The sequence below is a fragment of the Triticum aestivum genome, chromosome 4D (genome assembly GCF_018294505.1).
Source record: "Triticum aestivum cultivar Chinese Spring chromosome 4D, IWGSC CS RefSeq v2.1, whole genome shotgun sequence".
Classification (NCBI taxonomy): Eukaryota; Viridiplantae; Streptophyta; class Magnoliopsida; order Poales; family Poaceae; genus Triticum; species Triticum aestivum.
In genome coordinates, this window is record NC_057805.1 from 67,013,558 (window position 1) to 67,036,997 (window position 23,440).

Sequence of the window (23,440 nt, forward strand, 5' to 3'; positions counted from 1 at the left end):
ACTTAGGTTGACTTGACGAGCCTAGCATGTACAGACATGGCCTCGGAACACGGAGGACCGAAAGGTCGAGCATGAGTCGTATAGAAGATACGATCAACATGGAGATGTTCACCGATCTTGACTAGTCCGTCTCACGTGATGATCGGACACGGCCTAGTTAAACTCGGATCATGTTTCACTTAGATGACTAGAGGGATGTCTATCTGAGTGGGAGTTCATTAAATAATTTGATTAGATGAACTTAATTATCATGAACTTAGTCTAAAATCTTTACACTATGTCTTGTAGATCAAATGGCCAACGTTGTCCTCAATTTCAACGCGTTCCTAGAGAAAACCAAGCTGAAAGATGATGGCAGCAACTATACGGACTGGGTCCGGAACCTGAGGCTCATCCTCATAGTAGCCAAGAAAGATTATGTCTTAGAAGCACCGCTAGGTGAAGCACCAATCCCAGAGAACCAAGACGTTATGAACGCTTGGCAATCACGTGCTGATGATTACTCCCTCGTTCAGTGCGGCATGCTTTACAGCTTAGAACCGGGTCTCCAAAAGCGTTTTGAGAAACATGGAGCATATGAGATGTTCGAGGAGCTGAAACTGGTTTTTCAAGCTCATGCCCGGGTCGAGAGATATGATGTCTCCGACAAGTTCTTCAGCTGTAAAATGGAGGAGAACAGTTCTGTTAGTGAGCACATACTCAGAATGTCTGGGTTGCACAACCGCTTGTCTCAGCTGGGAGTTAATCTCCCGGATGACGCGGTCATTGACAGAATCCTCCAGTCGCTTCCACCAAGCTACAAGAGCTTTGTGATGAACTACAATATGCAGGGGATGGAAAAGACCATTCCCGAGGTATATTCAATGCTGAAATCAGCGGAAGGGGAGATCAGAAAAGAACATCAAGTGTTGATGGTGAATAAAACCACTAAGTTCAAGAAGGGCAAGGGTAAGAAGAACTTCAAGAAGGACGGCAAGGGAGTTGCCGCGCCCGGTAAACCAGTTACTGGGAAGAAGTCAAAGAATGGACCCAAGCCCGAGACTGAGTGCTTTTATTGCAAGGGAAGTGGTCACTGGAAGCGGAACTGCCCCAAATACTTAGCGGACAAGAAGAAGGCCGGCAACACCAAAGGTATATGTGATATACATGTAATTGATGTGTACCTTACCAGTACTCGTAGTAGCTCCTGGGTATTTGATACCGGTGCGGTTGCTCATATTTGTAACTCAAAACAGGAACTACGGAATAAACGGAGACTGGCGAAGGACGAGGTGACGATGCGCGTCGGGAATGGTTCCAAGGTCGATGTGATCGCCGTCGGCACGCTACCTCTGCATCTACCCACGGGATTAGTTTTAAACCTCAATAATTGTTATTTAGTGCCAGCTTTGAGCATGAACATTGTATCTGGATCTCGTTTAATTCGAGATGGCTACTCATTTAAATCCGAGAATAATGGTTGTTCTATTTATTTGAGAGATATGTTTTATGGTCATGCCCCGCTGGTCAATGGTTTATTTTTGATGAATCTCGAACGTGATGTTACACATGTTCATAGTGTGAATACCAAAAGATGTAAAGTTGATAACGATAGTCCCACATACTTGTGGCACTGCCGCCTTGGTCACATTGGTGTCAAGCGCATGAAGAAGCTCCATGCAGATGGACTTTTGGAGTCTCTTGATTACGAATCATTTGACACGTGCGAACCATGCCTCATGGGTAAGATGACCAAGACTCCGTTCTCCGGAACAATGGAGCGAGCAACCAACTTATTGGAAATCATACATACCGATGTGTGCGGTCCAATGAGTGTTGAGGCTCGCGGAGGATATCGTTATGTTCTCACTCTCACTGATGATTTAAGTAGATATGGGTATGTCTACCTAATGAAACACAAGTCTGAAACCTTTGAAAAGTTCAAGGAATTTCAGAGTGAAGTTGAGAATCAACGTGACAGGAAAATAAAATTCTTACGATCAGATCGTGGTGGAGAATATTTAAGTCACGAATTTGGTACACACTTAAGGAAATGTGGAATAGTTTCACAACTCACGCCGCCTGGAACACCTCAGAGAAATGGTGTGTCCGAACGTCGTAATCGCACTCTATTGGATATGGTGCGATCTATGATGTCTCTTACCGATTTACCGCTCTCATTTTGGGGCTATGCTTTAGAGACTGCCGCATTCACTTTAAATAGGGCTCCGTCGAAATCCGTTGAGACGACACCGTATGAATTATGGTTTGGGAAGAAACCTAAGCTGTCGTTTCTAAAAGTTTGGGGATGCGATGCTTATGTCAAGAAACTTCAACCTGAAAAGCTCGAACCCAAGTCGGAAAAATGCGTCTTCATAGGATACCCTAAGGAAACTATTGGGTATACCTTCTACCTCAGATCCGAAGGCAAGATCTTCGTTGCCAAGAACGGGTCCTTTCTGGAGAAGGAGTTTCTCTCGAAAGAATTGAGTGGGAGGAAAGTGGAACTTGATGAGGTGATAGTCACCCCTTCCGAACCGGAAAGTAGCGCAGCGCGGGAAAATGTTCCTGTGGTGCCTACACCGACTGGGGAGGAAGTTAATGATGATGATCATGAAGCTTCGGATCAAGTTACTGAACTTCGTAGGTCCACAAGGACACGTTCCGCACCAGAGTGGTACGGCAACCCTGTCCTGGAAATCATGTTGTTAGACAACGGTGAACCTTCGAACTATGAAGAAGCGATGGCGGGCCCGGATTCCGACAAATGGCTAGAAGCCATGAAATCCGAGATAGGATCCATGTATGAAAACGAAGTATGGACTTTGACTGACTTGCCCGATGAGCGGCGAGCCATAGAAAACAAATGGATCTTTAAGAAGAAGACGGACGCGGATGGTAATGTGACCATCTACAAAGCTCGACTTGTCGCTAAGGGTTATCGACAAGTTCAAGGGGTTGACTACGATGAGACTTTCTCACCCGTAGCGAAGCTGAAGTCCGTCCGAATCATGTTAGCAATTGCCGCATACTATGATTATGAGATATGGCAGATGGACGTCAAAACGGCATTCCTTAACGGCTTCCTTAAGGAAGAGTTGTATATGATGCAGCCGGAAGGTTTTGTCGATCCTAAGAATGCTAACAAAGTATGCAAGCTCCAGCGCTCAATCTATGGGCTGGTGCAAGCATCTCGGAGTTGGAACATTCGCTTTGATGAGATGATCAAAGCGTTTGGGTTTACACAGACTTATGGAGAAGCCTGTGTTTACAAGAAAGTGAGTGGGAGCTCTGTAGCATTTCTCATATTATATGTGGATGACATACTATTGATGGGAAATGATATAGAATTCTTGGAAAGTATAAAGGCCTATTTGAATAAGTGTTTTTCAATGAAGGACCTTGGAGAAGCTGCTTATATATTAGGCATCAAGATCTATAGAGATAGATCAAGACGCCTCATTGGTCTTTCACAGAGTACATACCTTGACAAGATATTGAAGAAGTTCAATATGGATCAGTCCAAGAAGGGGTTCTTGCCTGTATTGCAAGGTGTGCAATTGAGCACGGCTCAATGCCCGACCACGGCAGAAGATATAGAAAAGATGAGTGTCATCCCCTATGCCTCGGCCATAGGGTCTATTATGTATGCCATGCTGTGTACCAGACCTGATGTAAACCTTGCCGTAAGTTTGGTAGGAAGGTACCAAAGTAATCCCGGCATGGAACACTGGACAGCGGTCAAGAATATCCTGAAGTACCTGAAGAGGACTAAGGATATGTTTCTCGTTTATGGAGGTGACGAAGAGCTCGTCGTAAAGGGTTACGTCGACGCTAGCTTCGACACAGATCTGGATGACTCGAAGTCACAAACCGGATACGTGTATATTTTGAATGGAGGAGCAGTAAGCTGGTGCAGTTGCAAGCAAAGCGTCGTGGCGGGATCTACATGTGAAGCGGAGTACATGGCAGCCTCGGAGGCAGCACAGGAAGCAGTCTGGATGAAGGAGTTCATTACCGACCTAGGGGTGATTCCCAATGCGTCGGGCCCGATGACTCTCTTCTGTGACAACACTGGAGCTATTGCCCTTGCGAAGGAGCCCAGGTTTCACAGGAAGACCAGGCATATCAAGCGTCGCTTCAACTCCATTCGTGAAAGTGTTCAAAATGGAGACATAGATATTTGTAAAGTACATACGGACCTGAATGTAGCAGATCCGTTGACTAAACCTCTCCCTAGGGCAAAACATGATCAACACCAGGACGCAATGGGTGTTCGATTCATCACAATGTAACTAGATTATTGACTCTAGTGCAAGTGGGAGACTGTTGGAAATATGCCCTAGAGGCAATAATAAATGGTTATTATTATATTTCTTTGTTCATGATAATTGTCTATTGTTCATGCTATAATTGTATTGTCCGGAAATCGTAATACATGTGTGAATACATAGACCACAACGTGTCCCTAGTAAGCCTCTAGTTGACTAGCTCGTTGATCAACAGATAGTCATGGTTTCCTGACTATGGACATTGGATGTCATTGATAACGGGATCACATCATTAGGAGAATGATGTGATGGACAAGACCCAATCCTAAGCATAGCATAAAAGATCGTGTAGTTTCGTTTGCTAGAGCTTTTCCAATGTCAAGTATCTTTTCCTTAGACCATGAGATCGTGCAACTCCCGGATACCGTAGGAGTGCTTTGGGTGTGCCAAACGTCACAACGTAACTGGGTGACTATAAAGGTGCACTACGGGTATCTCCGAAAGTGTCTGTTGGGTTGGCACGGATCGAGACTGGGATTTGTCACTCCGTGTGACGGAGAGGTATCTCTGGGCCCACTCGGTAATGCATCATCATAATGAGCTCAATGTGACTAAGGCGTTAGTCACGGGATCATGCATTGCGGTACGAGTAAAGAGACTTGCCGGTAACGAGATTGAACAAGGTATTGGGATACCGACGATCGAATCTCGGGCAAGTAACATACCGATTGACAAAGGGAATTGCATACGGGATTGATTGAATCCTCGACACCGTGGTTCATCCGATGAGATCATCGTGGAACATGTGGGAGCCAACATGGGTATCCAGATCCCGCTGTTGGTTATTGACCGGAGAGGCGTCTCGGTCATGTCTGCATGTCTCCCGAACCCGTAGGGTCTACACACTTAAGGTTCGGTGACGCTAGGGTTGTAGAGATATATGTATGCGGAAACCCGAAAGTTGTTCGGAGTCCCGGATGAGATCCCGGACGTCACGAGAGGTTCCGGAATGGTCCGGAGGTGAAGAATTATATATAGGAAGTCAAGTTTCGGCCACCGGGAAAGTTTCGGGGGTTACCGGTATTGTACCGGGACCACCGGAAGGGTCCCGGGGGTCCACCGGGTGGGGCCACCTATCCCGGAGGGCCCCGTGGGCTGAAAGTGGAAGGGAACCAGCCCCTAGTGGGCTGGGGCGCCCCCCCTTGGGCCTCCCCCCATGCGCCTAGGGTTGGGAACCCTAGGGTGGGGGGCTTCCCCCTTGCCTTGGGGGGCAAGGCACCCCTTCCCCCCTTGGCCGCCGCCCCCCACCCTAGATGGGTTCTGGCCGGCGCCCCCCCCCAGGGGGCCTATATAAAGGGGGGGAGGGAGGGCAGCAACACACAGCCTTGGGCGCCTCCCTCCTCCCCTGCAACACCTCTCTCTCTCTCGCAGAAGCTCGGCGAAGCCCTGCCGAGACCCGCTACATCCACCACCACGCCGTCGTGCTGCTGGATCTCCATCAACCTCTCCTTCCCCCTTGCTGGATCAAGAAGGAGGAGACGTCGCTGCACCGTACGTGTGTTGAACGCGGAGGTGCCGTCCGTTCGGCACTCGGTCATCGGTGATTTGGATCACGGCGAGTACGACTCCGTCATCCACGTTCATTGGAACGCTTCCGCTCGCGATCTACAAGGGTATGTAGATGCACTCCTTTCCCCTCGTTGCTAGTAGACTCCATAGATGCATCTTGGTGAGCGTAGGAAAATTTTAAAATTATGCTACGATTCCCAACAGTGGCATCATGAGCCAGGCCTATGCGTAGTTACTATGCACGAGTAGAACACAAAGCAGTTGTGGGCGTTGAGTTTGCCAATTCTTCTTGCCGCTACTAGTCGTTTCTTGTTTCGGCGGCATTGTAGGATGAAGCGGCCCGGACCGACCTTACACGTACGCTTACGTGAGACAGGTTCCACCGACTGACATGCACTAGTTGCATAAGGTGGCTAGCGGGTGTCTGTCTCTCCTACTTTAGTCGGAACGGATTCGATGAAAAGGGTCCTTATGAAGGGTAAATAGAAATTGGCAAATCACGTTGTGGTCATACGTAGGTAAGAAAACGTTCTTGCTAGAAACCTACAAACCACGTAAAAACTTGCAACAACAATTAGAGGACGTCTAACTTGTTTTTGCAGCAAGTGCTATGTGATGTGATATGGCCAGAAGATGTGATGAATGATATATGTGATGTATGAGATTGATCATATTCTTGTAATAGGAATCACGACTTGCATGTCGATGAGTATGACAACCGGCAGGAGCCATAGGAGTTGTCTTTATTATTTTGCATGACCTGCGTGTCATTGAATAACGCCATGTAAATTACTTTACTTTGTTGCTAAACGCGTTAGCCATAGAAGTAGAAGTAATCGTTGGCGTGACGACTTCATGAAGACACAATGATGGAGATCATGATGATGGAGATCATGGTGTCATGCCGGTGACGAAGATGATCATGGTGCCCCGAAGATGGAGATCAAAGGAGCATAATGATATTGGCCATATCATGTCACTATTTGATTGCATGTGATGTTTATCATGTTTTTGCATCTTATTTGCTTAGAACGACGGTAGTAAGTAAGATGATCCCTTATAATAATTTCAAGAAAGTGTTCACCCTAACTGTGCACCGTTGCGAAGGTTCGTTGTTTCGAAGCACCACGTGATGATCGGGTGTGATAGATTCTAACGTTCGAATACAACGGGTGTTGACGAGCCTAGCATGTACAGACATGGCCTCGGAACACACGCAATACACTTAGGTTGACTTGACGAGCCTAGCATGTACAGACATGGCCTCGGAACACGGAGGACCGAAAGGTCGAGCATGAGTCGTATAGAAGATACGATCAACATGGAGATGTTCACCGATCTTGACTAGTCCGTCTCACGTGATGATCGGACACGGCCTAGTTAAACTCGGATCATGTTTCACTTAGATGACTAGAGGGATGTCTATCTGAGTGGGAGTTCATTAAATAATTTGATTAGATGAACTTAATTATCATGAACTTAGTCTAAAATCTTTACACTATGTCTTGTAGATCAAATGGCCAACGTTGTCCTCAATTTCAACGCGTTCCTAGAGAAAACCAAGCTGAAAGATGATGGCAGCAACTATACGGACTGGGTCCGGAACCTGAGGATCATCCTCATAGTAGCCAAGAAAGATTATGTCTTAGAAGCACCGCTAGGTGAAGCACCAATCCCAGAGAACCAAGACGTTATGAACGCTTGGCAGCAGCGTGCTGATGATTACTCCCTCGTTCAGTGCGGCATGCTTTACAGCTTAGAACCGGGTCTCCAAAAGCGTTTTGAGAAACATGGAGCATATGAGATGTTCGAGGAGCTGAAACTGGTTTTCCAAGCTCATGCCCGGGTCGAGAGATATGATGTCTCCGACAAGTTCTTCAGCTGTAAAATGGAGGAGAACAGTTCTGTTAGTGAGCACATACTCAGAATGTCTGGGTTGCACAACCGCTTGTCTCAGCTGGGAGTTAATCTCCCGGATGACGCGGTCATTGACAGAATCCTCCAGTCGCTTCCACCAAGCTACAAGAGCTTTGTGATGAACTACAATATGCAGGGGATGGAAAAGACCATTCCTGAGGTATATTCAATGCTGAAATCAGCGGAGGTGGAGATCAGAAAAGAACATCAAGTGTTGATGGTGAATAAAACCACTAAGTTCAAGAAGGGCAAGGGTAAGAAGAACTTCAAGAAGGACGGCAAGGGAGTTGCCGCGCCCGGTAAACCAGTTACTGGGAAGAAGTCAAAGAATGGACCCAAGCCCGAGACTGAGTGCTTTTATTGCAAGGGAAGTGGTCACTGGAAGCGGAACTGCCCCAAATACTTAGCGGACAAGAAGAAGGCCGGCAACACCAAAGGTATATGTGATATACATGTAATTGATGTGTACCTTACCAGTACTCGTAGTAGCTCCTGGGTATTTGATACCGGTGCGGTTGCTCATATTTGTAACTCAAAACAGGAACTACGGAATAAACGGAGACTGGCGAAGGACGAGGTGACGATGCGCGTCGGGAATGGTTCCAAGGTCGATGTGATCGCCGTCGGCACGCTACCTCTGCATCTACCCACGGGATTAGTTTTAAACCTCAATAATTGTTATTTAGTGCCAGCTTTGAGCATGAACATTGTATCTGGATCTCGTTTAATTCGAGATGGCTACTCATTTAAATCCGAGAATAATGGTTGTTCTATTTATTTGAGAGATATGTTTTATGGTCATGCCCCGCTGGTCAATGGTTTATTTTTGATGAATCTCGAACGTGATGTTACACATGTTCATAGTGTGAATACCAAAAGATGTAAAGTTGATAACGATAGTCCCACATACTTGTGGCACTGCCGCCTTGGTCACATTGGTGTCAAGCGCATGAAGAAGCTCCATGCAGATGGACTTTTGGAGTCTCTTGATTACGAATCATTTGACACGTGCGAACCATGCCTCATGGGTAAGATGACCAAGACTCCGTTCTCCGGAACAATGGAGCGAGCAACCAACTTATTGGAAATCATACATACCGATGTGTGCGGTCCAATGAGTGTTGAGGCTCGCGGAGGATATCGTTATGTTCTCACTCTCACTGATGATTTAAGTAGATATGGGTATGTCTACCTAATGAAACACAAGTCTGAAACCTTTGAAAAGTTCAAGGAATTTCAGAGTGAAGTTGAGAATCAACGTGACAGGAAAATAAAATTCTTACGATCAGATCGTGGTGGAGAATATTTAAGTCACGAATTTGGTACACACTTAAGGAAATGTGGAATAGTTTCACAACTCACGCCGCCTGGAACACCTCAGAGAAATGGTGTGTCCGAACGTCGTAATCGCACTCTATTGGATATGGTGCGATCTATGATGTCTCTTACCGATTTACCGCTCTCATTTTGGGGCTATGCTTTAGAGACTGCCGCATTCACTTTAAATAGGGCTCCGTCGAAATCCGTTGAGACGACACCGTATGAATTATGGTTTGGGAAGAAACCTAAGCTGTCGTTTCTAAAAGTTTGGGGATGCGATGCTTATGTCAAGAAACTTCAACCTGAAAAGCTCGAACCCAAGTCGGAAAAATGCGTCTTCATAGGATACCCTAAGGAAACTATTGGGTATACCTTCTACCTCAGATCCGAAGGCAAGATCTTCGTTGCCAAGAACGGGTCCTTTCTGGAGAAGGAGTTTCTCTCGAAAGAATTGAGTGGGAGGAAAGTGGAACTTGATGAGGTGATAGTCACCCCTTCCGAACCGGAAAGTAGCGCAGCGCGGGAAAATGTTCCTGTGGTGCCTACACCGACTGGGGAGGAAGTTAATGATGATGATCATGAAGCTTCGGATCAAGTTACTGAACTTCGTAGGTCCACAAGGACACGTTCCGCACCAGAGTGGTACGGCAACCCTGTCCTGGAAATCATGTTGTTAGACAACGGTGAACCTTCGAACTATGAAGAAGCGATGGCGGGCCCGGATTCCGACAAATGGCTAGAAGCCATGAAATCCGAGATAGGATCCATGTATGAAAACGAAGTATGGACTTTGACTGACTTGCCCGATGATCGGCGAGCCATAGAAAACAAATGGATCTTTAAGAAGAAGACGGACGCGGATGGTAATGTGACCATCTACAAAGCTCGACTTGTCGCTAAGGGTTATCGACAAGTTCAAGGGGTTGACTACGATGAGACTTTCTCACCCGTAGCGAAGCTGAAGTCCGTCCGAATCATGTTAGCAATTGCCGCATACTATGATTATGAGATATGGCAGATGGACGTCAAAACGGCATTCCTTAACGGCTTCCTTAAGGAAGAGTTGTATATGATGCAGCCGGAAGGTTTTGTCGATCCTAAGAATGCTAACAAAGTATGCAAGCTCCAGCGCTCAATCTATGGGCTGGTGCAAGCATCTCGGAGTTGGAACATTCGCTTTGATGAGATGATCAAAGCGTTTGGGTTTACACAGACTTATGGAGAAGCCTGTGTTTACAAGAAAGTGAGTGGGAGCTCTGTAGCATTTCTCATATTATATGTGGATGACATACTATTGATGGGAAATGATATAGAATTCTTGGAAAGTATAAAGGCCTATTTGAATAAGTGTTTTTCAATGAAGGACCTTGGAGAAGCTGCTTATATATTAGGCATCAAGATCTATAGAGATAGATCAAGACGCCTCATTGGTCTTTCACAGAGTACATACCTTGACAAGATATTGAAGAAGTTCAATATGGATCAGTCCAAGAAGGGGTTCTTGCCTGTATTGCAAGGTGTGCAATTGAGCACGGCTCAATGCCCGACCACGGCAGAAGATATAGAAAAGATGAGTGTCATCCCCTATGCCTCGGCCATAGGGTCTATTATGTATGCCATGCTGTGTACCAGACCTGATGTAAACCTTGCCGTAAGTTTGGTAGGAAGGTACCAAAGTAATCCCGGCATGGAACACTGGACAGCGGTCAAGAATATCCTGAAGTACCTGAAGAGGACTAAGGATATGTTTCTCGTTTATGGAGGTGACGAAGAGCTCGTCGTAAAGGGTTACGTCGACGCTAGCTTCGACACAGATCTGGATGACTCGAAGTCACAAACCGGATACGTGTATATTTTGAATGGAGGAGCAGTAAGCTGGTGCAGTTGCAAGCAAAGCGTCGTGGCGGGATCTACATGTGAAGCGGAGTACATGGCAGCCTCGGAGGCAGCACAGGAAGCAGTCTGGATGAAGGAGTTCATTACCGACCTAGGGGTGATTCCCAATGCGTCGGGCCCGATGACTCTCTTCTGTGACAACACTGGAGCTATTGCCCTTGCGAAGGAGCCCAGGTTTCACAGGAAGACCAGGCATATCAAGCGTCGCTTCAACTCCATTCGTGAAAGTGTTCAAAATGGAGACATAGATATTTGTAAAGTACATACGGACCTGAATGTAGCAGATCCGTTGACTAAACCTCTCCCTAGGGCAAAACATGATCAACACCAGGACGCAATGGGTGTTCGATTCATCACAATGTAACTAGATTATTGACTCTAGTGCAAGTGGGAGACTGTTGGAAATATGCCCTAGAGGCAATAATAAATGGTTATTATTATATTTCTTTGTTCATGGTAATTGTCTATTGTTCATGCTATAATTGTATTGTCCGGAAATCGTAATACATGTGTGAATACATAGACCACAACGTGTCCCTAGTAAGCCTCTAGTTGACTAGCTCGTTGATCAACAGATAGTCATGGTTTCCTGACTATGGACATTGGATGTCATTGATAACGGGATCACATCATTAGGAGAATGATGTGATGGACAAGACCCAATCCTAAGCATAGCATAAAAGATCGTGTAGTTTCGTTTGCTAGAGCTTTTCCAATGTCAAGTATCTTTTCCTTAGACCATGAGATCGTGCAACTCCCGGATACCGTAGGAGTGCTTTGGGTGTGCCAAACGTCACAACGTAACTGGGTGACTATAAAGGTGCACTACGGGTATCTCCGAAAGTGTCTGTTGGGTTGGCACGGATCGAGACTGGGATTTGTCACTCCGTGTGACGGAGAGGTATCTCTGGGCCCACTCGGTAATGCATCATCATAATGAGCTCAATGTGACTAAGGCGTTAGTCACGGGATCATGCATTGCGGTACGAGTAAAGAGACTTGCCGGTAACGAGATTGAACAAGGTATTGGGATACCGACGATCGAATCTCGGGCAAGTAACATACCGATTGACAAAGGGAATTGCATACGGGATTGATTGAATCCTCGACACCGTGGTTCATCCGATGAGATCATCGTGGAACATGTGGGAGCCAACATGGGTATCCAGATCCCGCTGTTGGTTATTGACCGGAGAGGCGTCTCGGTCATGTCTGCATGTCTCCCGAACCCGTAGGGTCTACACACTTAAGGTTCGGTGACGCTAGGGTTGTAGAGATATATGTATGCGGAAACCCGAAAGTTGTTCGGAGTCCCGGATGAGATCCCGGACGTCACGAGAGGTTCCGGAATGGTCCGGAGGTGAAGAATTATATATAGGAAGTCAAGTTTCGGCCACCGGGAAAGTTTCGGGGGTTACCGGTATTGTACCGGGACCACCGGAAGGGTCCCGGGGGTCCACCGGGTGGGGCCACCTATCCCGGAGGGCCCCGTGGGCTGAAAGTGGAAGGGAACCAGCCCTTAGTGGGCTGGGGCGCCCCCCTTGGGCCTCCCCCCATGCGCCTAGGGTTGGGAACCCTAGGGTGGGGGGCTTCCCCCTTGCCTTGGGGGGCAAGGCACCCCTTCCCCCTTGGCCGCCGCCCCCCACCCTAGATGGGATTCTGGCCGGCGCCCCCCTCCCAGGGGGCCTATATAAAGGGGGGAGGGAGGGCAGCAACACACAGCCTTGGGCGCCTCCCTCCTCCCCTGCAACACCTCTCTCTCTCTCGCAGAAGCTCGGCGAAGCCCTGCCGAGACCCGCTACATCCACCACCACGCCGTCGTGCTGCTGGATCTCCATCAACCTCTCCTTCCCCCTTGCTGGATCAAGAAGGAGGAGACGTCGCTGCACCGTACGTGTGTTGAACGTGGAGGTGCCGTCCGTTCGGCACTCGGTCATCGGTGATTTGGATCACGGCGAGTACGACTCCGTCATCCACGTTCATTGAAACGCTTCCGCTCGCGATCTACAAGGGTATGTAGATGCACTCCTTTCCCCTCGTTGCTAGTAGACTCCATAGATGCATCTTGGTGAGCGTAGGAAAATTTTAAATTATGCTACGATTCCCAACAGAAGAGCCGCCCACCGCTGCAGCAAGACCTCGCCGCCCTCACGCCACCCACGCGGCCGGGAGGGACGGCCAGCACCCGCGCGCATCATCCACCGGAGAAATCGACGCCGCCATCTCCACCCAGGGCCGCCGCCCTAGCTTCCAAAGCTCCTCACGCTGGCGCGAGGCAGCAGATCCTCGCCGCCACCTTCACCGGAAGACGCGCGGCAGCCGGCAGGCTCCTCTGGTGGCGGCGGGGAGGGGGCTGGAGGGAGGAGAGGAGGCGGCGGCTAGGGTTTGGGGGCCGCTCCCGAGTCGCCCGAGAGGGGCGACGCGAGAGCCGGGGAGCTCACCTAACGTCAGTTGCGGTGCATTTAACGTCGAGGGTAATGCAGCCTTACCATTTTATACAAGAGATGAGTTGAACCAAATTCATTCCATTCCATTCCATCCCTGGAACCAAACACCGAACATCACCACTCAATTCCATCAAATATCCCCAACCAAATAAGAGAACATAACCGACGTATTCCAGTGGAATGAAACCATGACATTTCATTTCACTTTATTCCCAAACTAAACACACCCCTAGTTCATTGTCGCGGCATTGCACTCATGAGGATACATTAATTCTGACGACCGGGAACAAGATCGATGACGGGGATTTAGCACGACCAAAAGCACAGCATTTCTTGCTCAAGTTGTTCAACTTGTATGGTCTCATTTGTCAGAGTTGAGAGGAGAAATACTGAGGAGAGAGTAGACGGACTCGCTAACTCAAAAAATTACAAGTGGAAAGATACATGGGCTGAGATGAAATCAACAAGAACTCCAACCATTCCAGCTAACATATCAATCCAACAACCCGCGTGAACACAACTAATCAGGAGACGATGTTCTCGGCGCCTTGCTACTAACCTCGCGAGCAACATCTGCCGGAGCCAGAAAAGTCGAGCAAAAAGGGGGGAAAGTTTCCGGCAAGAAAGCACGGGTTTCTTTCCTTACGCTGCCCATGGATTTCTTGCAAGCACGGCCGCCATGGCGTCCCCGGCCTCCTCCTCCACTAGCTCCATCTGGTCCTCGAGGTACTTGTGCAGCCGCGCCGCCCGGTGGCCATCCGGCTCACTTTCCGGCGGAGGCGATCGATCACCGCCGTGAAAGCAGCGGCCACCCCTAGTCATCATCATTCTCCTCCGCCGGCGGCGGAACCGGACGACGGCGACGGCGAAGGAGAGAAGCGGCAGCCAGAGGAGCAGCAGCGGCAGTACGACCGGGAGGAGGCAGATCGCCACGGCCCCAACACACGCCGACCGACACGCCCGCACGGCGCGGGGGCACCCCATGCATCTATCTAGAGGGAGGGCGAGGCTACCATGGATGCCTGGTCGGGTTGCTCTGTTTCCTCCGGGACAAAGGAGACCATCGTTTTCTTTGCTGACTCTGCTTCTTTAAAACGAAGCGTTTTTATTCATATTATATGTTTTTTTTCTGTGAAAACATCTTATTTTATCTTGTGCTGAAGTGTAAAGTTCCTCCAGCCACTTGTTTCTGCGATCACCTCCCGTATTTCTTAGCTCCTTCTAAATTTTTTCGTCCCATCAAGAAAATGGATCAGGTTTCACTATCTATCAAAGCATAACGGAACAGAGACAAAACAAAAGCCACGAGGCAGCATCCATGTGCAAAACCTACAGCTTCTGAATCATAAACGCTGGTGTTGCCGAGTTCTTTTTTTTTTGTTCCCAAGTAAATTACTTGGTTTACTGTGCAAATATGATTTGGTTTGTGAAAAAGCGCAGTTCATCAAAGAATGATGATCTCTTCATCAAAGAAATAAAATAATATAAACTATGACAATATTTGGCACTATGACCTCTCAAGACAACAGACGTATTGTTTGACAGTCGGATTTAGTACTTCTGATCACGTCAGATTTATATCAGCTTGTTTTTTGGGGACGATTAGTTCTTTGGTGACTGTAGGATATGATGATGCCATGGTCATTCCGCATTGGTATTTCTTAATCCTCAGGCTGCTAGCTACATCTAGCGTTAAACCAAACAAAACAATACGAAGTTTGCCTTGCTTTTTTGGGTCCAATAATTCATCTCTCCACATATTTAATACTACTAGCTAGACAAGGATTGATGGCAATGGATTGGATAGGACATATGATTATGGAGAACATGGAGTAGGAGGTGATTGAATCATTGCATGATTTCCTTTCCGTTGCCAGAGTGATGCTTCCTTTTCTTTGCGAATGAGAGTGATGCTTCCTTGATTTTACATTTTTCTTTTTAATATGATGCTCTTGCTGATTTTGTTTTGTGAACATTTTCCTTGTGATTGTTAACAGTTGTGGCAGGCAGGGAAGCCAAAAACAGGATTAGGCCGGTGGCGATTGGCGGGAGAGGGCACATGGATGACAGGATGAGGCGTCAGCTCCACGCCGGATGCTGCACGCAAGGGCCGACGCACCACCCGCTGCGAGTCTGACAAGGCATCACCGACCAAGTGGCCACTAGCAGGCCTCCACGTCTGCTGTCTCCGGGCTCAACAGCAAGTTTGTACATCGCGCTGGTGCTTAGGGGTAATTCAGGGGAACGCAATAAGAGCATCTCCAGCCGTTTGGCCCCACGCACCCGGCGAATGCCTTTTGGCGTTTGCGCCGGTCGTTTTTTTGCCCTATGGGCGATCGAGTTTCCAACCGCGCCCCCAGATTTCGGCCTCCAGACACCCAAAAATTCGAACTTTCTTTCCCGCTGCCAAAAAAAGCCATAGGTTCGGCGATCATCATGCCACAAGTCAGCGACCATCATGCCACAGGTCGGCGATTAAAACATAACCAAAAGTTCGGCGATCAAAAGGAAGGAATCGTAGACATGGAACACATCAAACGGTAGGCTCCTCTGCCGTGGGACTGGTCGGGGTGGGCGTCGGCGTCGGCGTGGGCGTGGGCGCGGCTTTAGTGCTCGGGCTCGGCGTCGGCGCAGCGTCAATGCTCGGGCTCGGTGTCGGCATAGCTTCACTGCTCGGGCTCGGCGTCGGCCTCGGCGTAGGGGCGGTGGTCGCCGCCAGTCCGGGCATCTGGTTCAAGATGAGGCCGCACTCCGCCAGGTACCACGCCTTCACCTGCTCGTCCATCGTCGACATGTCTGCCGCCATCAAGAACGCCAGGTCGGTGTTCCTCTTCTTCACGACGACGTTGGTCCTGAGAAGGTCGAGCTTGACGTCCTGCTTCGTCATCAACGCCGACCACCTCGCGTCGGATTTCTCCTCCCTCTTGGCGGCGCTGTTCTTGGCGTCGGCGATGCACTGCTCGATCGATGATTGCAGCCGTTCGGCAGCTGGTGCCGCGTCCCTCGCCGCCTTGGCTCTTTTGTTGCCATCAGGGCGCCCTTCTGCCGCCGCCGGGGCAGGCGCGTCCAACTTGTAGGTCTCCTTGGCCTTGGCTAGAGCGATCCAGCACTCCCTCCACTTCTCGCACGACTTGGTCCTGGAGAAGACATGAAGGAATTTGAACTCTTCGTCGCTATTGTCCTGGCGAAACATGTGGAACATCCAAACCATCTACACAGCCGAAGAACAAGTGTCGGCGAAGAACACGGCAAAAGAAATGAGTCGACGACTGGGCATACCTGCCCCTCGACGTTGGCGCCACTTTCTGGGCGAGCCGCGACCTCCTCAAGGATCCCATGCAACTTGTTGTAGGCCGCATGGATGGTCGCCCAATGGTTCGCCATGGCCTTCTCGCCGCGATCCATGTGGATGGTGGCGAAGTAGGGGTCGACCAACTTGCGCTCGTTGAACGTCGTCTTGATCCTTCTCCAGTACGTGTCATGTTCTGATTCGAGCCGGTGATCGGGTCGATGTTGTTGGTCTTCCACGCTTCGGCGAGGCACTCGTCTTCCTTGGACGTCCACTTGACGCGAGGTTCGCCTGGCCTGGCGTTGGCCGCCCGCTTCTTCTTTCTTCCTTTCGGCGCCGGTTCCGGTTCCGCCTCTGCTTGTTCTTCCTCCTCCGCCTCCTCCTCGGTGTCGTCGAGCTCGTCATCCATGTCGACGGCGGTGTCCATAATCTTAGTCTTGCGCGCGAAACCCGGGGCACGAAGCGGCGGCGCCTGAGCCGCTCGTGATGACCTCGTCCATGTCGGTGTCGGCGTTGCTGAACTTTGGCACCGAGCCGTGTGCGAAGGGTAGGGAGCCACTGCGCAGTGGCGGCGCGGGTGAGCCTGAGTATGCCGGCGACGAGTAGCTGTACTGGTTGTTGAGGCCGGCGGTGAACACGGGGGAGGGTGTGCGCTGGTCGGGGTTGAAGCCGGAGGAGGAGGCACGTGGTGGCGCGCCATGCGGGATGGTGATGTTGGGTTGAAGCCGCCATGCGCATCATCGTCGGAGTAGCCAGGCGAGGGCGCATACCCTCATAGTGGCGGTGAGAAGTTGGTCGGCGAAGCCATGCTCTGCTGGCTCCCCCACGCGGCTTGTGGGCAATGGTTGGGCAGAAGGTTCATCATCCCCCCGCAAGACGCCTCTCCCTGCTCTGCCGATGCCACCGCGTCCCTGGCCTTCTTCATGATGAGCCTATTCCGCCGGTCGGCGGTGGCCGCCTCCCGGCGATCAACGTCGGCCTTCCACTCGGCGTTCGACATGCCGGGGGGCCTTGCAATCGGCGCCCTCGGCTTCCTCTGCTTTGGTTGGACGACACCATCGGTGGCAAGGCGAGGGGTCGGATATTTCTTCGGCGGCATGGCGGGCGGATCTGGGGAAGAATGGAGGGAGAGGCAGGGGAGAAGGGAGGGACAAGGAGGAAATGGAGGGAAAGGGGAAGAAAACGGCAGGAAATCGATCGGTGTCGCGACAACGCTGGCCCACACGCCTTTTCGCTTCAGTCGGCACCCCTAGGTGTGTGGGGTTCGGCTTGGGTTCGCCGGCTGTTATTTCGGCCCAAACCGGCAATAAACAACGATCTGGGGCGTGACTGGGCCGATTTTTCGCCGTCGGCGCTGAAAAGGGTGTTGGGGAACGTAGCAGAAATTCAAAATTTTCTACGCATCACCAAGATCAATCTATGGAGTAATCTAGCAACGAGGGGAAGGCGAGTGCATCTACATACCCTTGTAGATCGCGAGCGGAAGCGTTCAAGAGAACGGGGTTGATGGAGTCGTACTCGTCGTGATCCAAATCACCGATGATCCTAGCGCCGAACGGACGGCACCTCCGCGTTCAACACACGTACGGAGCAGCGACGTCTCCTCCTTCTTGATCCAACAAGGGGGGAGGAGAGGTTGATGGAGATCCAGCAGCACGACGGCGTGGTGGTGGAAGTAGCGGGATTCCAACAGGGCTTCGCCAAGCGCTGCGGGAGGAGGGAGGTGTGTCACGGGAGGGAGAGGGAGGCGCCAGGGCTTAGGTATTGCTGCCCTCCCTTCCCCCCCACTGTATATAGGGCCAAGGGAGAGGGGGGGCGCAGCCTTGGCCCTTCCTCCAAGGAAGGGTGCGGCCAAGGAGGAGTCCTTCCCCCCCAAGGCACCTCGGAGGTGCCTTCCCCCTTTAGGACTCTCCCTTTTCCTTATCTCTTGGCGCATGGGCCTCTTGGGGCTGGTGCCCTTGGCCCATATAGGCCAAGGCGCACCCCCTACAGCCCATGTGCCCCCCCGGAGCTGGTGGACCCCCGGACCCCTTTCGGCACTCCCGGTACAATACCGATAAAGTGCGAAACTTTTCCGGCGACCAAAATAAGACTTCCCATATATAAATCTTTACCTCCGGACCATTCCAGAACTCCTCGTGACGTCCGGGATCTCATCCGGGACTCCGAACAACTTTCGGGTTACCGCATACTAATATCTCTATAACCCTAGCGTCACCAAACCTTAAGTGTGTAGACCCTACGGGTTCGGGAACCATGCAGACATGACCGAGACGTTCTCCGGCCAATAACCAACAGCGGGATCTGGATACCCATGTTGGCTCCCACATGTTCCATGATGATCTCATCGGATGAACCACGATGTCGAGGATTCAATCAATCCCGTATACAATTCCCTTTGTCAATCGGTATGTTACTTGCCCGAGATTCGATCGTCGGTATCCCTATACCTTGTTCAATCTCGTTACCGGCAAGTCTCTTTACTCGTTCCGTAACTCACATCATCCCGTGATCAACTCCTTGGTCACATTGTGCACATTATGATGATGTCCTATCGAGTGGGCCCAGAGGTACCTCTCCGTTTACACGGAGCGACAAGTCCCAGTCTCGATTCGTGCCAACCCAACAGACACTTTCGGAGATACCTGTAGTGCACCTTTATAGCCACCCAGTTACGTTGTGACGTTTGGTACACCCAAAGCATTCCTACGGTATCCGGGAGTTGCACAATCTCATGGTCTAAGGAAATGATACTTGACATTAGAAAAGCTCTTAGCAAACGAACTACACGATCTTGTGCTAGGCTTAGGATTGGGTCTTGTCCATCACATCACTCTCCTAATGATGTGATCCCGTTATCAACGACATCCAATGTCCATGGTCAGGAAACCGTAACCATCTATTGATCAACGAGCTAGTCAACTAGAGGCTTACTAGAGACATGGTGTTGTCTATGTATCCACACATGTATCTGAGTTTCCTATCAATACAATTCTAGCATGGATAATAAACGATTATCATGAACAAGGAAATATAATAATAACCAATTTATTATTGCCTCTAGGGCATATTTCCAACAGTCTCCCACTTGCACTAGAGTCAATAATCTAGTCCACATCACCATGTGATTAACACTCACAGGTCACATCACCATGTGACCAACATCCAAAGAGTTTACTAGAGTCAACAATCTAGTTCACATCTCTATGTGATTAACACTCAATGAGTTCTGGTTTGATCATGTTATGCTTGTGAGAGAGGTTATTTAGTCAACGGGTCTGAACCTTTCAGATCCGTGTGTGCTTTACGAATATCTATGTCATCTTGTGGATGCTACCACGCGCTACTTGGAGCCATTTCAAATAACTGCTCTACTATACGAATCCGGTTTACTACTCAGAGTTATCCGGATTAGTGTCAAAGTTTGCATCGACGTAACCCTTTACGACGAACTCCTTTTCACCTCCATAATCGAGAAAATTCCTTAGTCCACTAGATACTAAGGATAAGTTCGACCGCTGTCATGTGATCCATTCCTGGATCACTATTGTACCCCTTGACCGACTCATGGCAAGGCACACTTCATGTGCGGTACACAGCATAGCATACTGTAGAGCCTATGTCTAAAGCATAGGGGACGACCTTCGTCCTTTCTCTCTCTTCTGCTGTGGTCAGGTCTTGAGTCTTACTCAATACTCACACCTTGTAACACAGCCAAGAACTCCTTCTTTGCTGATCTATTTTGAACTCTTTCAAAATCATTTCAAGGTGTGCGTTCTTTGAAAGTATCATCAGGCGTCTTGATCTATCTCTATAGATCTTGATGCCCAATATGTAAGCAGCTTTATCCAGGTCTTCCTTTGAAAAACTCCTTTCAAACAACCCTTTATGCTTTCCAGAAATTTTACATCATTTTGGATCAACAATATGTCATTCACATATACTTATCAGAATTGTAGCGCTCCCACTCACTTTATTGGAAATACAAGTTTCTCATAAACTTTGTATAAACCCAAAATCTTTGATCACTCCATCAAAGCGTATATTCTGACTCCGAGATGCTTGCTCTAGTCCATGGAAGGATCGCTGGACCTAGCATACCTTTTAGCATCCTTAGGATCGACAAAACCTTTCTTATTGTATCACATACAACCTTTCCTTACGAAAACTGGTAAGGAAACTTGTTTTGACATCCATCTACCAGATTTCATAAATGCAGCTAATGCTAACATGATCCAACGGACTTAAGCATCGCTACGGATGAGCAAATCTCATCGTAGTCAACTCCTTGAACTTGTGGAAATACTCTTTGCCACAAGTCGAGCTTCATAGATGGTAACATTACCGTCCATGTCCGTCTTCTTCTTAAAGATCCATTTATCTCGGATTTCATGGCTTCCAACCATTTGTCGGAATATGGGCCCACCATCGCTTCTCCATAGCTCGTAGGTTCTGTATTGTCCAACAACATGATATCTCAGACAGGATCACGTACCACTCTGAAGTAGCACGCATCCTAGTCGTCCTACGAGGTTTGGTAGTGACTTGATCCGAAGTTTTATGATCACTATCATAAGCTTCCACTGCAATTGGTGTAGGTGCCACAGGAACAACTTCCTGTGCCCTGCTACACCCTAGTTGAAGTGACAGTTCAATAACCTTATCAAGTCTCCACCATCCTCCCACTCAATTCTTTCGAGAGAAACTTTTCCTCGAGAAAGGACCTGTTTCTAGAAGTAATTACTTTTGCTTCCAGATCTGAAATAGGAGGTATACCCAACTGTTTTTAGGTATTCTATGAAGACGCATTTATCCGCTTTGGGTTCGAGCTTATCAGCCTGAAACTTTTTCACATAAGCATCGCAGCCCCAAATTTTTTTAAGAAACGACAACTTAGGTTTCTCTAAACGGTGTCGTCTCAACGGAATTGCGTGGTGCCCTATTTAAAGTGAATGCGGTTGTCTCTAATGCCTAACCCATAAACGATAGTGGTAATTTGATAAGAAACATCATGGTATGCACCATATCCAATAGGGTGCAGTTATGATGTTCGGACACACCATCACACTATGGTGTTCCAGGCGGTATTAATTGTGAAACACTTTCCACAATGTCTTAATTGTGTGCCAAACTCGTAACTCAGATACTCATCTCTATGATCATATCACACACATTTTATCCTCTTGTCACGACGATCTTCAACTTCACTATGAAATTACTTCAACCTTTCAATAATTCAGACTTGTGTTTCATCAAGTAAATACACTCAGCATCTACTCAAATCATCTGTGAAGTAAGAACATAACGATATCCACTGCATGCCTCAGCACTCATTGGACTGCATACATCAAAATGTATTACTTCCAATAAGTTGCTCTCTTGTTCCATCTTACTGAAAACGAGGACTTTCAGTCATCTTGCCCATGTGGTATGATTTGCATGTTTCAAGTGATTCAAAATCAAGTGAGTCCAAACGATCCATCTGCATGGAGTTTCTTCATGCATATATACCAATAGACATGGTTCGCATGTCTCAATCTTTTCAAAAACGAGTGAGTCCAAAGATCCATCTACATGGAGCTTCTTCATGCGTTCTATACCAATATGACTCAAATGGCAGTGCCACAAGTATGTGGAACTATCATTACTATTTTACATCTTTTGGCATGAACATGTGTATCACTACGATCGAGATTCATTTTAGGTGCAAGACCATTGAAGGTATTATTCAAATAAACAGAGTAACCATTATTCTCCTTAAATGAATAACCGTATTGCGATAAACATAATCCAATCATGCTCAACGCAAACACCAAATCTCGATGGTAGAGGGAGCATGCGATGCTTGATCACATCAACCTTGGAAACACTTCCAACACATATCGTCATCTCACCTTTAGCTAGTCTCCGTTTATTCCGCAGCTTTTATTTCGAGTTACTAACACTTAGCAACCGAACCGGTATCTAATACCCTGGTGCTGCTAGGAGTACTAGTAAAGTACACATTCATATAATGTATATCCAATACACTTCTGTAGACCTTACCTGCCTTCTCACTACCAAGCACCAGGGTATTAGATACCGGTTCGGTTACTAAGTGTTAGTAACTCGAAATAAAAGCTGCGGAATAAACGGAGACTAGCTAAATGTGAGATGACGATATGTGTTGGAAGTGTTTCCAAGGTTGATGTGATCAAGCATCGCATGCTCCCTCTACCATCGAGATTTGGTGTTTGCGTTGAGCATGATTGGATTATGTTTATCGCAATATGGTTATTCATTTAAGGAGAATAATGGTTGCTCTGTTTATTTGAATAATACCTTCAATGGTCTTGCACCTAAAATGAATCTCGATCGTAGTGATACACATGTTCGTGCCAAAAGATATAAAATAGTAATGATAGTACCACATACTTGTGGCACTGCAATTTGAGTCATATTGGTATAGAACGCATGAAGAAGCTCCATATAGATGGATCTTTGGACTCACTCGTTTTGAAAAGATTGAGACATGCGAACCATGTCTATTGGTATATATATGCATGAAGAAACTCCATGCAGATGGATCGTTTGGACTCACTTGATTTTGAATCACTTGAGACATGCAAATCATACCACATGGGCAAGATGACTGAAAGTCCTCGTTTTCAGTAAGATGGAACAAGAGAGCAACTTATTGGAAGTAATACATTTTGATGTACGCAGTCCAATGAGTGTTGAGGCATGCAGTGGATATCGTTTGTTCTTACTTC

At 48.2% G+C, this 23,440-nt stretch overlaps 1 protein-coding gene across 1 annotated transcript; it reads right to left on the reverse strand.

Annotated features, from left to right (window-relative positions):
- Positions 1-13,575: 13,575 nt before the first annotated feature.
- LOC123099625 (uncharacterized) lies at positions 13,576-14,481 on the reverse strand. The gene has a single exon (XM_044521744.1). The coding sequence runs from the start codon at positions 14,381-14,383 to the stop codon at positions 14,042-14,044; it is 342 nt and encodes a 113-aa protein (XP_044377679.1). The 5' UTR covers positions 14,384-14,481; the 3' UTR covers positions 13,576-14,041.
- Positions 14,482-23,440: the final 8,959 nt, after the last annotated feature.